Source organism: Triticum aestivum, chromosome 2B, assembly GCF_018294505.1.
Source record: "Triticum aestivum cultivar Chinese Spring chromosome 2B, IWGSC CS RefSeq v2.1, whole genome shotgun sequence".
In the NCBI taxonomy this organism is placed as follows: Eukaryota; Viridiplantae; Streptophyta; class Magnoliopsida; order Poales; family Poaceae; genus Triticum; species Triticum aestivum.
Window position 1 is genome coordinate 346,611 of NC_057798.1, and position 16,287 is coordinate 362,897.

General features: G+C 47.2%; 1 protein-coding gene and 1 pseudogene across 1 annotated transcript; both read left to right on the forward strand.

Annotated features, from left to right (window-relative positions):
- Positions 1–2,023: 2,023 nt before the first annotated feature.
- LOC123043789 (uncharacterized) lies at positions 2,024–4,840 on the forward strand (annotated as a pseudogene).
- Positions 4,841–10,751: 5,911 nt separating this feature from the next.
- On the forward strand, positions 10,752–13,649 carry LOC123043972 (uncharacterized). Its single transcript, XM_044466587.1, has one exon. The coding sequence runs from the start codon at positions 10,752–10,754 to the stop codon at positions 13,647–13,649; it is 2,898 nt and encodes a 965-aa protein (XP_044322522.1).
- The last annotated feature ends 2,638 nt before the right edge of the window (positions 13,650–16,287 follow it).

Sequence of the window (16,287 nt, forward strand, 5' to 3'; positions counted from 1 at the left end):
CAAGTGTGACGATTGCATACGGAGGATAGAACTCAAAACAAGCAGCGCGACCCGCGCCCCGCGCTAGGGTTCCTCCCCGCCGCCGCCGGCCTCCCTCGCCCCCTCCCGCCGGCGCCGGCCGCCTCGCGCCCCCCCCCCTCTCTGCCCCTCCCCCTCCTCCTCCCCCGGCGCTCCTGCCGCCCCCCGAGGCGGCGGAGCGCCCCCTGCCCTCCCCCCGTCTCGGTCCTCCTCCTCCCTCCTCCCCCTTCGCCGCCGCCGGCTGCGGCCTCCGGCGTGTCCGGGTGGCGCCGGCGGCGGCGGACGTCCCTTCCCCGCGCGCCGGGAGGGAGAGTCGGGGCTCCCTCCTCCCCGACGGCGGTGCTGCTCGGCTGGCGGCGGTGAGGCTCGGCGGCGGCGTCCCGTGGGCCTCGGGTGCCCTCGACACGGCGGCGTGGCCGTTGGCTGCGGGGCGGCGCAGTGGGCGGCTGGCCGGCGGCGCCCGCCCGCTCGGCCCAGATCTGGGCCCTTTCAGGCCCCATCTGGGCTGGGGCGGGCCTGCGGTCCGGTGCGCGGCGGCGTGGCTCCCTGGTGGTGGGACGAGGGGGTCGTGGCTGCGGTGGTGGCGGCTCCGGCAGCCGGTGTGCTGCAGCGCGGCGGCAGGGACTGTCCGGACCCGTTGGGGTCCGGCCGGGCCGGTGGTGGCCCGGCAAGTCCCTGTTGCCATGTCCGGTCGGCTCCGCGCGACGGTGGAGGTTGTTCCCTCCTGTCGGCTGCGGTGCGGTTGCCTCCGAGCCCGGTGTCTTCTCGTCCTACCTCCAGGTCTCGTGTTAGTGGCCTTAGTGAAACGGTGAAGATGGTGCGATATCCGTGGTGGCACAGGCTGGTGGGCGGTATGTTGGGCGGTGCGCTTCCGATTGTCTTGGGTGGCGGTGGTGGTTTCGGGGCGGGAGAAATCTCTGGCGGCTCGTTCGCCACCGGCGCGGCTGCGCCCGTGGGCGTTGCCGGACCCTCCTGAGGGGCGTCGGTGATACCCCCTTCCCCACTGCCACCCGCGTACCGGGGGAAACCCTTGGACTTGTTCGGGCAGCAGCGGCGTCGTCGTCGCATTTCTTCCTGAAGATGTTGCTTGGTGCGCGAGGCTTCGGAGTGCTTGGTGGGCGGTGGTTCTTCTCCGGTGGGTGCAGCGGGTGTCGGTCATCTTTGCTTAGTTGAGCTGCCGGCGTCGGCATTTGTTTCTTTTTTCTTTCTCTCCCCTTTTTCTTTTGGGCTTGTTTGTGCTGCGGCCCTAGGAAGCTGGTTGTATCGGTTGGACGTTGCTTTATAATCTAAAGCGGGGGAAACCCTTTTTCGTCTACCAATTCTACAAGTGCGTCAGGAAAGAGGTTGGATTTTCAGTGCGGCGTGCTCTTTCAATTAGCTTAACTTTTTTTTTTGTCACAGGCTGGTCTTTGTGGGTTCATCAGATCTAAACGTACCATGTGGAGCTGAATCCGTATTTCGCGGCGCAGCAGTACCCAGATCCAGCTGGCAGCTGCTCGTCGCCATGCAGCACAGCTCCATCAGAGGTCTCGGCTGCAGCAAGCAGCAGAGGAGGCCACTGTTGGGACCGGCGGGACTCTCAGTACCCCGTCGCAGCTGCAGATCAGGCAGCATATGCCCATGCCGACATGCATCGGCTAGCTGTTTTACTGGCGGGGACGAACCTACTCGCATCACTCATCGGGTTGGCCGGTTGGGGAAGTTGCTGCTAATCCTGGTCCACCTTGTTGGCTAGAAGGCTGGTTCATCATGCATAGAATAGGAGTTGGTTTATCAGTGATTAGTGTTAGAAATATAATTGGGTTTAAGTTAGAGACTTGTCTTGTACTCCAAGTCTCTACCCCTCTTGTACTCCTATATATACCCTACACAAGGGTCAGATCAATACAACAATAATATTCATCCTACAATTTTCTACAATTAGCCCCCTTGGTGTTATCGTGGTGATCTCATTAGTCAAACTGTACTGTTTGTGTGATAATTTAGTAGTGTGCCTGTAACACATATGGAAGACCTTGTGGCACAGCCGGGTAAGTAACAAAGTTGAAAATTTTCTGAGTGGGTATTATTTTGATGAGATACCTCATATCTTTTTTACATTGTTTGTGTGGTTGCACAGTTACTAATGATTGTGATGAAACGCTTGATCAAATGGAGTCCAATCCCTGCTTTAAGTTTGAAACTGAAATAGACAGTAAGTAGTGCACACATTCATAACCATGCAAAACTATGAGTTGAAATACGTGATGGTGGTATCTAATTACGTTTTGTATTCTCATTGGTCGCCTTACCAGGTGTCCTATATGTGAGTACTACTCTAGATGATCAAGCTGGAGGTACGTTTTGCAACAACGGGGATTCTTCTTGTCCGCAAAGCTAAATTGTATAGTCATTTACTAATTTAAAGATGTTTATGTGATCCAGGTCTTGAAGCAGCACACAACCACATGCAAGCAGTTGAGACATACATAGGTAAGATGAAACACAAGATGTTAGACTACACAAAATAGCAGTAGGGTGGGCACATTAGCAATTGATTTTCATTTATATTTGTAAGACATGGACAGAAAACCATATTGAAACTGAGGGGGGGGGGGGGGGGGGCTGTTAGTGCAGGACCGATGTGCCAGAAGTTTCAGACTGAGATAAATGGTACTCCAAGTGTATGACCATATTGAAACAAAAGTAGATCATTCAGTGCAGCGTGAAATGCTGACAAACTTCGGGTGCTCAAGTTATGTCGTTGCACCTTCAGCTTTTCTTCACCTCCTTTTAGTTGTTGCCACCGCTTAAGATTCCTCGGATTAGATGGTTGCCAGGATAAGGGACTAGAAGATGACAAGAAAAATAGACCAACAATTGAATTGTTTCAGAGCCTATGGGTACTAGACATATGCGACACATATTGGGAGTTGGATTTACCAACATACATAACAGAGCAGATGGCTTCAAACATTAGGGAGGTATGTATAAAAAGAGGAAGGATTTGGTGCCACAATTTTTCATGGCGAAAACTGCAGAACCTTCATAAGCTTCTAGTGATTGAGCCTACAATGCCTTGGCAGACAGGAGAAAAGGATGAATTTACAGATACAGTGAAGATGGTATTCCTCGACCTTTCTGGGAATACTACACTACAAGTTTTGCCAAGCCTATCAAAAGCAACTAGCTTCAAGACCTTGGTTCTAGATGGTTGTGTTGGGTTGGAGCACCTTGGACCAGAAGCACTCCCTCCGTTACTTATTGAATCATTCAGCTTGGATGTAGAACTTCATTCCAAGGAAGCGAATATAAGCTGCATCTCTATGGCTGGATGTGAAAGATTGTCTGACTTCAAGCTGCGTGGATCACTTCCAAAGCTTGAGGAGTTGGACCTCTCAGGCACAAGAGTCAAGACACTTGACCTCACAACTCAGGTGGTGCAGGTCCCATGTCTCCAACGAGTCATGCTGTTGGGATGTGAGCAATTATGTGCTGTCCTTTGGCCTGAAGAGGGTATGCCTCAACTAAGTTTGCTATGCATTGACACTCAGGGAGAAGAGATTAGAAGAATACCACCGAAATTTGACAAGTTAAAGAAAGGGCATTGCCAAGCATATATTGCTATAATGGACATGAAATTCATTCAGTTATTGGTGCTAACAAGTTCCAATATGTTTTGGAACATGAACATTGATACGTTCAATCTAAATCTCTGCATATCTGCAAGTGGACAGTGGCACAATGAGAAGAATATGGACTCTGATAACAGCGGGGGGAAATTGGGGCCAGCCCTAGCAAAGCCATTAATGTCTAATTCTTCTCACAACCCCTACATTGATGCAGGTATTGACAACATAACTATAGATCATGACTACAACCGTGCATCGCAATTTCAGTCATCGACCTACCATGTGGAGATTGGTGATGGAATTAGCAACACTTGTGTCGATAGCATACAAGGCATGCAAGCTATCATCTTTGCGATGAACAAGGCCAAGTCGTTGTTTGTGCACGACAATTCTTCCATCACCACTGTCATCCCAGAATACATGATGTCCATAGAAAATAAGAAACTTTTATGGCTAGAACTGGAATCTTGTCACGTGGTGAGATGCCCCGAGATGCATACAATCTTCAATACTATCCATGGATACATCAGATTTACAGAACTAGTGAACTTTTGGGCGGCTGATCTCCGGATGATCCATTGCATTTGGAGCAAAGAGCAGACACTCAATGTTGAAGATGATCGCTCCTTTGCGAAACTGCAGAGCATATACTTGTTCTCCTGCCCGAGGCTCACATTTGTCCTCGTGATGTCAATGCTATACACCTTCACAAGCTTGGAGACCCTTCACATTGCCCTCTGTGGTGATCTAAGGCAGGTGTTCCTGGTGGAGCCAGAGATTATGACAAGAATAGCTACAAACCATAAAGGTCTACTGGTATTCCCAAACCTGAAGCATATCTAGCTACTTGCATCAGCTCTTCAAGCTGCAACATATATGTGAAGCCAAGATGTTTGCTCCCAAGCTGGAGACCATCAGGGTCAGGGGATGCTGGGGTTTGAGGCGGCTCCCGGCTGTCGGCCGAGACGGTCATCCTGTCGTGGACTGTGAGAAGGACTGGTGGGAGAAGTTAGAGTGGGACGGACTGGAAGCCGGCCACGACCCTTCCCTCTTTGAGCCGCGCCACTCGGCGTATTACAAGAAGCCCCTGCCTAGAGGATCAGTTCTCTGGTGAGCTGAACAAGCTGTTCAGGTACACATCCGCAAGTCTTTCCTTTGTTTCTATATATCTTTTCTAGTTCATGTGCCGTATTTGGTAACAATTGTAGATAGGTGCATTTGTGCTATGTAATGCAATACATGATGGTTAACATAGTTGCATTTGTGCCTTACCTATGTTGACAAGACCTAGCATCGGCTATTGATAGAAATGCAATACATGATGGTTAACATAGTAGCCGGACGCTTGCTGTGCCAACTCTTTCGAATTTTCATGCCTAGATATATGAACAATTTCAAAGCAACCCAAGGTAAATCTTGCATCTAGACATACCAAAAGATAAACTATAAGTGATCCGTCAAAACATTGATAACCCTTGGATATTTGTTGCACTACTAATAACGAATCACCGGAAGCCTCAATATGTATAGCACCTATATCAAGGCAAAGCTCCAATCCGAATGACAATGCATATTCGGCTTTGATGATTGTGCAAAACTATTATAAGCGGCCCGAGGCTTCACAAAATAGCTCCATATGAAGATAAATAAGCAACACCAACACCTTGGCCATTGCCACAAATTTACCGTCGAAAATAATCTCCATAGTACTAGAAAGACAAGGGCAATATCAATGAACATGTACCTTGTTTTGGCCTCTAATTGAACTAAGGACGATGTTAGGATACTACATCAGCCATGCTTTGACATATTCTTAGGGCGATAGATAAATACCGGCCATCAACATAATGCCCATGAAGAATTCATTCACCAAATCATGTATAGCCGAAATAAACAAATGAAATAGCAATCAAATATTTCGGCCCTTTGGATTAGCAAGAAAAAATGTAGCTAATAAAATGTATAGAGATTTGGTAATACCCTCTCATGATGCAGAAAATTATGCCGCTTCCATGGATTAAAATAAATCCAGGGAGGGTAATTTATCATACCTGATGATGAATTCCGTGGCAAAGGCATCAATGGTATGATTGAAGAATATGGATGATGTGCTAACCGAAGATTTTGATGGGGTGATGCAAACCTTCGGCTTAACTGTTTTTGGCTTCCATCCTTATCTTTTTTCACTTTTGTAACACTTGTTGCAATAGAAGGTTGCACATCACTTTCATTTTGACTGCTCCTCTTCGGAACCCATGCCATGTTCTTCTTTTTCAGCTCTTGTGCACTCAGTTTTTGTAATTCCTTCTTTCGCCAATACGATAAACCGAGTGGGCATCTCGGCTGTGATTTTGTTTCAACAAATGGCAACTCTTTTTGGGCCTTGTGCACCCTCAACTTCTTTTCTTCAGATTTGGCACTCTGATTTTTATCAATTGATTGTTTTGTCTCATTGCCTTTAGTAGCTAATGTCAACACTTTAATTGGCTCTTTTTCCTTTGAGATCAAATCTGAAATTGCACTCTTACGACCATCTCTTTTAATGCGGTAAACCTGCTTGACCACCTCTTTCTTCTTCCTTGAGCTCTGGACCGATTCCTTATGATTGAAACGGTCTTTGACGCGTGCTTGTTCAAATGTTCATCTTCTTTAAGCTGCATAGTATTGGTGAGATGGTCTAGAATAAGATGTAGAATGTGCCCTTGTATCATACCTATCCCATGATGTATATGTATCTATATGAGCATAGGGAGGCATCCACGGCATTGGCATTGACGGCCCAAAATAAGGATATGAATATGTTGCATTAAAATCATCACTTTGCCAATACCAATCCTCATATTTGCACCTTGGGGTGATCTTGGTTTCTTTGCATGATTTGGCCGATAAGCATTCTTTTCTTCACTCTTATTTTGATATTTTTCCAATAGTTGTGCAAAAGTGACTTTCGGCTTTTTACCTTTGTGCTTACGTCGGCCTTTGTTTTCTTTGGTTGTGCTTGCACCGATCTTTGGATTTGCTTGCTGCCCCTCAGTACTTGGTATCTCCATTGTAGCTTCGATGGAATTGTCACCCTCAAGATTATGTTCATTACGCTCTTCAACAACTTCTTTACTTGAAAGCTTGATCCCATCACCTGTAGTTTTTACCTTCTCTTTAAATGTATCGGCTTGAAGCAGCCGATGCAAAAACTTTTTGCCATCAGGACCAATCGGAATAGACTGGTCATCTCTTGGTGTTTCAACAAACTTCAATCGTCCTTTTTCAATGGACGATTTAACTATTTGACGGAACATGTTGCAATCCTCAAAATTATGCTTGAACGAATCATGCAACTTACAATACATTCGTCCTTGGATAGATGGCTCAACATGGTGACCAAGAATTCTTATGTAATTATTTTTCAGCAATAAATCAAATATTTTATCACACATGCTTGAATTGAAAGTATACTTCTTGTTTCCTAGCCGATCTTGCTGTTTGAACGGCTTTGGAGATAAGCAAATGAATGGTTCAGATTTGGAATCTCCCCATTCAGCTATGCATTGTGTTTTTCACTCTATCTCTGATGTCTTTGGATACGATATTATATTAGCATCGGTTTTCTCAATAGAATTTGACCTTGGCTTTAAATTTCTGAAACGAAGATATTTAGAACATACATGTCTCAGTTAAGACCAAGTGTAAGCCAAGTAAGAAATAAGCAAAGCTACCCAACTATATATGAACTTTAGAGAAAGCAACAGGAAAAGCTTTGGCTGTAACAATAAGTCATTATCGGTCTTTATAAATGGTGCAATGGGTTGACCGATATGTTCCATAACAATTTTACTACTAACAAGTAAATTACCCTTCCTCATTGGTCTTTCAAAATTACTTATGAGAATATTTCTTATAAATGCATCAATAATGAAGTTCCGACCAAATCTGAAAATAGGTAAATTACTCGCTATGCATACCTCTTCAAATATGTTGGGAGAGCATGATAGTGGTGCCATTTGAAGAACATCTTGCTCCGTCTTTGGATGGCTCCCCAACACCTTGTCATCATCTTTTTCTTGAATCCGTGCATCATTGCTTTGAAGATTTTTGTCGGCCGAACTTTGTTCGGCTACTTGTTCTTGTCCTTGAAGCTTGTCAATTTCTATGGCACGGAACTCATAGGGCAGGAAGTAGGTTCCATTAACTTCAGAAAAATCAAGCACCGTTGTTTTTCTATGCTTGTCATGCCCTTTCTCAATAATGCTTGCCTCGTTGGGTTTGATGGATTCAGAATATATACTACTTGATTCGGCTTTTTCAATGAAAGAACTTTCATGTTCCGAATCATCCTTCTTTTCATTGATAGTACCAATTGGCAATGCTTCTTTTATCTGAGCCAATTCTTTTTCTATTTTTTTCTGACGGCGAGCGGTAAAATTAGCTTTAAGCTTTTTCTCAATTTCAGCCCACTCCGGATATGATTGCCCCCCAATGCTTTTAGATTCTTTCGGCAATGACACACGGGTGTTGCCAAAATTTTGCAATTGTGTAGGGGGTGTATAATATGATGTAGTACTAGGTGAAGGCATATGCAGTGTTGTAAGACCATACTTTTGCTAGCTAATTTTATCAATTGGCAAAGATTCATCTTCTTGCAAAACTCTAGCTTTTATTGCGACATAATCAGGAAATAGCCCCTTTTCATGTTGTTCAAGGCAAAGAGCACTAATTCTCTTATTTTGGGCTAAACTCTTCAATGCAGCCACCACTACCTCATCTTCTACAATGTTGGGCACAACCGCTCCTGTAAAATTTACATTCATTCGGCTATAACCAGGAAGGTGTGAAGCCGAATTATGAGCATCTACAGTTGTGTATGGTGCCGAAGAATTAGTAACATGAGGTATAGCATATGACGGTTGAGAGTAACTGGCCGAATAGCCACTAGTAGCATGGCCAATTCTCTCATTCATCGGCATGGTTGGATTACTATATTGCACATTAGTTGCCGATGAATAAAAGGGTGAAACACTTTCTTGTATGGCATTGGAAATTCTAACTTGGGGTGTTTCAAATTGATTAATCGAACTCATCATGTTGCTCATCGGCATATGAATTTGCTGGGTTGCCGATGCGTGTGAGTTGGGATACATATGGTGCATGTTACTAATATCATAAGAAGTCGAAGTATATAAATTACTTTGAATCGGCCCTTGCACGTAGTTAGTTGCATGATTGAAAAAACTAGGGTTGGCCGATAGAGTATACTCATTGAACGATCTAGTAACACCATATGAATTATTTGCATCTACATAAAAGGATTGGGTATTCATATTACCTTTGTAGACTGCAAACCCTAGATGACGATCTCTTTGTAGCAAGAACGGGCCGGAGACCGTTCGAAGCTTCGTCCCCAGCGGAGTCGCCAAAAAGTGTGTTGACGCTGGAACGCGTCACACGAACACGTCGATGTGTACCCGCGGCGCCGAGGGAGATGCTCCGCAACTCACACCGCGGGGGGCCGACTTCCAGCGCGATACGCAAGACAGCAAGCCGGCGCTTTTGGGACCAGACGCCCCGCTCGCCCGGGAGGGACCCCGTCAGGGCTCGCGGCGACGATTGGCTGCTCGAGGTCGGTCTTACCGCCCCTAGATCCTCGTGGATTCGCAGCCTCCAATCTTGAAGAACGACGAAGAACGAGAAGAAAGATACAAGGGGAGAGATAAAAGTAGATGAACACGGAAAAGTAGTAGATTGATTGATCGATTGTGTGTTGTTCAATCGGCCGTCACCCCTTAGGTATATAAGAGGCGGCTGGACTTCCCGTGCAAGGAAAAGGTTTGGATTCACGTCCAAAACCCTAGTCAAATTCGGATTGGTTTTGTCCGAACTTTCCAAAACTGTTCGGTTTAAACTGGCTGCACCTTGCGGGTCTTTTTTGTGATGGTAAACGATCTCGAATGGAAACGAGCCCAAAAGCAATCTTGACCGTTTCGACGAGACGAACAATTTTTATGTTGAACGTTTTTTGATCAGAGGTCATCTTGAGGGTCAGATCGGTCGCGCAAAACAGGCTATCCCTCGCGCTACCCATCAGACAGGGTGTCTGGTGGGGCGCGCCAGTTTTTGCCTCCTAACAGGGCTGTATTCCGATGGCTCTAACTTTTGCATACGAACTCGGATTGGAACGATTTTTATACCAAAATCGATCGTTTCGACGAGACGAAGACAATCCGTGTAGATAATTTTTCCATTTGAGATCGTCTTGGGGGCTTAATCAGCCAAACTGTACTCTGAATATAAGATCTTAGTACTTTGAGCATAGTTTCGGCCTTCGAGATGAAATCGGACTGCGATGACCCAAACTTCAAAGATGTTCATATCGACAATACGGAACTCTTTCATGAAAATCACTTCTCCATTTGAGGCCATCTTAAATAAGTTATTGACCGTGCCAAAATCTGGTGTCAACACATTCCTTGCAGTTTGATTAGTGTTCTACTATTCCTAACAACAACAAAACTCAAGGTACACACACACAGAGAGAGAGAGAGAGAGAGAGAGAGAGCATAATAAAAGCTTAACACAAGGAGTTAAGCTATATATAGTTGATCATGGTGGGGTGGACACATCATCTCACAAGCGGTTTGTACAGTTTTTTTTTTTTAAAAATCTTTGTTGACCTGCCGTCTGCCATAGGAGGGTCAAGCATAGAGAGGGGACAGCGGGCGGCAGTAGATGGCCATGGCCATGGAGGAGGCGGTCCAGGTTGCGGTGGAAGAGCTTGGGCAAAGAGCTTAAGAGGAGCAAAGCCAGCGAGTGTGTTTGTTTCATTTAGTTGGCTAACACGCTGCGCCCAGCGTGCATCTTTTTTCCCTTTCCCTATGGTCCACGCTTCATCCCTAATGCACCGCCCGCTCTCTCATCTTCTCTAGCTCCCATGGACACAAAACACACTAATTAATATTGTGTGGTAATGGCTTGCCGTGAGCGTGTATGAGTGTTCTCAGCCGTGCATGCACTTTAATTAATTAGTCTCTTGATCCTCATACTAATAACAAGAGTATATAGTAGTAGGAGTATGTCACAAGAGGAAAACTAGTAAAGTGAGCCACCTCAACTAATTGTCATCAACTAATTATGCAGATGATTACTGCCCCGGACACCATTGATGAAGCGGTGCAAACTATAACCCCTTATCTGGACGGCACAAGAAATGCTGCACACAAGCCCATCTATTTTGATGGATGGCGAGGGTTGGCTGCTTCAGCGGTGCTTAGAGCTATAGCTAAAGACCCTCCACCGTCTCTACTGAATAAATTCAACAAGATCATCCACGTTGATTGCTCGAGGTGGAAAAGCCGAAGAGTGCTCCAGAGGACAATCGCACAAGAACTAAAGCTTCCTCAGCGGGTAATGGATATTTTTGATAGACAAGATGAAGAAGATGATTTCATGGGGGTAGATGAAAGCTCAAGAGCTGAGATACAAGATGCTGCATTAGAGATCTATCACACAATACAAGGCCACAGATGTTTAGTGGTCTTCCATAATGGGAGCCACAACACAGTTGACTTGAATGATTTTGGCATTCCTCTATTTTCATGGTCTGGTAATCTAGTATTGTGGACCTTCAGGGGGAGGCTTCGACTCAACTCGGAAATTAGTGAGAAGGTGGATAATTCACATCTTTTCATTTATAATGATTATGATTATAGATATGGAAAGTATAATTATTGGTTGGAGGAAGAGGCAAGAGAAATAGATGGGGATAATCTTGGTAAACCAATTCAAGAATGTTGCATGTATCTGCTGTCATTAAATTATCAGGGAGGCAACATCATGGACTACAACTGGGGCACCCATGCTTCGAGCTATTGGGTCTGTGATGGGATTATACAAGGAGGTGAGGGTGACAAAGCATGGGAGGTTGCAGCTGCACTGCGTCAACACATAAATATCGAGGATTATTCATCTAATACCTTGCCCTCTTTTGGTCATAAACTTCAGACTCCTCTGAAACGGTGGATATTGTCCAAGGACATCTCTGTTGTGCATCCAGAATCAACATCATTTTTCCTTGCAAGCGAGTCTGATCCATTGTTAAGACCCTTACCTAATGACATGTTTCATCAATCGGACAAACTTCGTGTGCTCAAGTTATGCCACTGCACCTTCAGTTTTTCCTCTCCTCCTTTTCGTTGTTGCCACAAGTTGAGATTCCTTGGATTAGATAGCTGCCAGGATCTACGACCAGAAGAAGATGAGAAGCAAGATATGGATTTTTTGAAGAGCCTATGGGTGATAGACATACACAATACAGACTGGAATCTGCCTTCATCACCAGAGATAATAAAGCAGATGGCTGCAAACATTAGGGAAGTACATATAAAGAATGGAAGGTTTTGGCACATCATTTTTGCATTGGGACAACCAGAAAATCTTCACAAGCTTCGAGTTATTGACCCTACATGCTGCTCTTTGGAGACAGGCTTGCCCAGCTTGTCAAGTTCAACTAGCCTCAAGACTCTGGTTCTAGATGGTTGTGTTGGTTTGGAGCATGTGGAAGGACTCCCTCCATCACTTGAATCATTCAGCTTAGATGCAAGACCAAGAAAAGATGATTTCAAGGAAGCCAAAATAAGCCGCATCTCCTTGGCCGGTTGTGCAAGATTGTCTGAATTCACACTGAGGGGATCACTTCCAAACCTTGAGGAGCTGGACCTCTCAGGCACAAGAGTCAAGACACTTGATCTCACAACTCAGGTGGTGCAGGTCCCATGTCTCTATCAAATTATTCTATTGGGATGTATGCAGCTCCATGCCATTTTATGGCCAGAAGAAGGCCTGCCAACACTGAGAGTGCTGCATATTGTTGCCTCGGTTTGTCCTGCTCAAGCTAAATTGCATGAAGTGTATGTTACTATATTGGACATAAGGTTTTTTCGGTCCTTGGTATTACAAAGCAATGTTCAATTCTGTTGGAAGAACAATAGGTTCCATCTAAATCTTTGTGTCCCTTGTACCACCAATGTTAAGCGACAAAGCTATATGAAGGAGAAGATGGGCCCTGGTGCTAGTGGGAAAATAATGGGTCCTCCTCAACCAAAGTCATTAAACCCCAATACTTGCAGCACCTACATTGATGTCTCTGTTGGCAACATAATTATTGATCACGACTACAACGATGGAATGCAGTTTCAGCCATCGGGCTGCCATGTGGAGATTGGTACGGGAGTTAGCAACGCTAGCGTGGAGAGTGTACAAGCAATCAAGGCTATCATGTTTGCAATGAATGAATCCGAGTCGCTGCATGTTCATGACAATTTTTTCATCGCCACTGTCATCCCTGAACACATGATCTCTGGATTTGGGACAAATCTTGATTGGAAACATCTAAAACATTGTCATGTGGTGAGGTGCTCCAAGGTGCACACAGTCTTCATGACTAACTATGATGGCTGGCCCTTCACAGAAATAGAGACCTTTTGGGCGGCTGATCTACCAATGTCACACTGCATTTGGAGCAAAGGAAGGACCTACGGTGGCAGCGCAACTAGGTGCTTTGCCAAACTGTGGAGCATACGCCTATACTCTTGCCCAAGGCTCGAATTTGTGCTTCCGTTATTGTGGGGTATTCAAGGATCATACTTGCACAATTTAGAAAGTCTCCACATTGTCAACTGTGGTGATCTAAAGACGGTGTTCCCTGTTCATCCTGGCCTCAAAAAACATGTACTCGAGTTCCCAAGGCTGAAGCACATCCATCTGTATGAGCTCTATAAGCTGCAGCATATATGTGAGGTGAAGATGCATGCGCCCAAGCTTGAGAGGGTATGGCTGAGGGGCTGCTGGGGCCTCAGGCGCCTCCCCGCCGTCAACCAAGGTAGCCGTCGCCCCGTCGTGGACTGCGAGCAGGACTGGTGGGAGAAGCTGGAGTGGGACGGGCTGGAGGCTGGGCACGACCCTTGCCTCTTCGAGCCATGCCACTCGTCGCATTACAAGAAGCCCTTGCCCAGAGTTTCAGTGCTTCGGTGAACTGACCGTGCTATCCAGGTACGTGCGCTAGTTCTTCATAGTTTTGCATGTTGCTTCATGCAGGTGTGATAATAGATGGATGATAGTTGGTAAATATGTTGTGTAGGCTTGAGGCATGGTGGCAAGAGCTATGCGAACGGCGGTGGACGTCTTGCTGCTTTCCACTGCCACGGCAAGATGGTGGATGTGTGTTTCCTCCCTGAAGAATAAGTGGTGATTGATGCCTGCCACAGCTAGCTGCATGCTTAATCATCTATTTGTGTGTGTCTACGCTCTCGATCGACTTATGTATCATTGTTGGTGTGTTTTGTGTTCTGCTTACGTGTGTGCTGATCGAGTTTGCAATATGTGTTATCATTCAGTTCAATGCAGTAGTATGCTTATGCTGACAGAAGATGCATTGCTTGGCGTGGGTGTGATGTAAGTACGTCCATACGTACATGCACTATTTATCAACAGTGTTTGTTTGATGGTTAAATTGTGCAGATGGCAGTAGGTGGTACTTCTTCTGTTGTGGGATTCGGGTTCAACAAACAAGTGTGCCGCATGAGAATCGGCTCACGCAGCCACTAATTTTTTTCTTAAATTTTTGGCTCACGCAGAGCTTGCTCACCCAGCTCTAAATTTTTTCTTAAAAAAACCACCATTTTAGGTTCCGACCAAATATAAAGCAAACGTTTCAACTTCCAAAAGGAAACCAAAATCGTTCAGTCATTCACTCAGCCTTCCGCAAGTATTCTGGAAAATTCTGATCACATTTTTTGTAGCGATTTGAACAGTTTTGTGTGATGATGAAGCAATTTCACTTCCATAAAATAAAATCAAACAGGATGTCTGTGTGAGCTCCGCCAGCGGCAAGTATTGCCTTCCTAGGCCCCATCATGCACGTCGTTCATCTAGCAACAGCGACGACGCCGGGCGGAGTGCTCTGTTCCTAGCCAGAGTAATTGAATAGGCTATAACGACAGGGCCGACATCGCAGGACCCCTTTGGCTGTTTGAACCCCCTTTCCCCTTCCCTCCCCTCCCGCGCGCGCCGCGGCACGGTGGGGGGGACCCTAGGCGCCTCCGCCTTCGACCACGCCTCCCTCCCCTTCTCCCCGCCGCCGCCGGCCAGCGCTGCCGGGCAAAGCCCGGTAGGCGCGGCGGCGGCGGGGCCCACCTCCCCCCCTGCTCGTGGGACGCCGGCGCGGGGCGGCCTCTTCGAGCGGCGGTGCTAGGCCGCTACAGCGCTCCCGTCTCGGGAGGTGGCGCGCGGATGGCCTCCTGCTGGATCTGGCCGGATCTGGCGAGGGGGGTCGGCGGGCGGCGGTGGTGCGTGCCCGGCGGCTCCAGCGGTTGGAGCTCGCCGGGCCACGCAGGTAGGGCAGCGGTCGGGCGTGGCCGTTGCTCCGGCCGTGGGCGGCGGTGTGGGGAGGTCCGATGTGGTGGTGGCCTCCCGATGTCGTGGCGGCTTCATGGTGGCTTGGCGGATCTGTTTGCAGCGGCGGTCGGCTTCACCGACGTCGGCTTGTCTGCAATCAGACCGTGTCGTCCTTCGCCTCATGTCCTCGTTGTCCGATCGCTACTCTCATCAAATGGCTAGCCCTTTCCCAGCTACGGCCCATCGTTTGTCTCGTGCACGTTGCAGCAGGACTGACCTCTTCCCACTCACTGTGCTGCAGGACCAAGCTCGTCTCGCGCTTCGTGTTGTAGGACGGGTCGATGGATGCCAGTGCTGGCCGGCCTATTGGGTCTTGACGCTGGGAGTTGCCCAGGGGTGCGAAAGGTGGGACCTTTCTGCTCGTCTCTTTGGTTGGGGTAGCGGCGGGTCTCGGGGGCCGTGGTGTCAAGGTCTTGGATGCCGGGGCGGCGGCCCTGGTGGCAGTAGCATGGTGCTCTTGGGCAGAGCCCGTGGCTTGGTACTGCCTGGTGGCCATGGCCGTGTGGGCGGCGTGGCAGCCGGAGTTTGGTGTTCAGTGGCGGTGAGTGTTGGCCGGGATGAAAGCCTGCTCTATCTTCGGACGGACCAGCGATAACGAAGCTCGTTCCCTTCTTGAAGGCGTCGTCGCGGCTCTCACTGCCCATCGTGCGGCTCTGGGCGAAACTCTGATCCTGGGATCGGGCGGTGGCGGCGCTCCGGTGTCATATCCTTCCTGAAGGCGCCGCCTTGAAGTCCACGGTTTGCTGTATGCGGCTTCATCTCTTCGTAGTGGTAGTACTAAGGGTGGTGTTGCTGTGCTCAGCGCCTATGTATCCTGCTTTGGGTGTGTGTGGTGGTGGCGTGTGTTTGTACTGGATGTTGTTGATCTTTGCTTTATATATAAAGCGGGGCAAAAGCCTTTTTTGATAATAGGCTATAACATTGTGTCTGAACCTTGTACTCAAACTCACTCAATCTTGTACTCGAACTCCCTTTGCTTTTTAATAGTCCAATAGGAACGATCTCTTGGCTCCCTTTGCTTTATTCAAAAAAGGAAAAAGGAAATTGAAGAAGAAGAAGAAGCAGAGAAGCAAACAATAATTCTAGCTTTGTTCTATACTTAGCGCAAACAGCAAGCAAGCAAACTATAAGTTCCATACTGCCACTAGTAGAAAACAGGGCTATCGTTCGGGCCTGGCCAGCCCATTAGTCCCGGTTCTTCAAGAACCGGGACCCA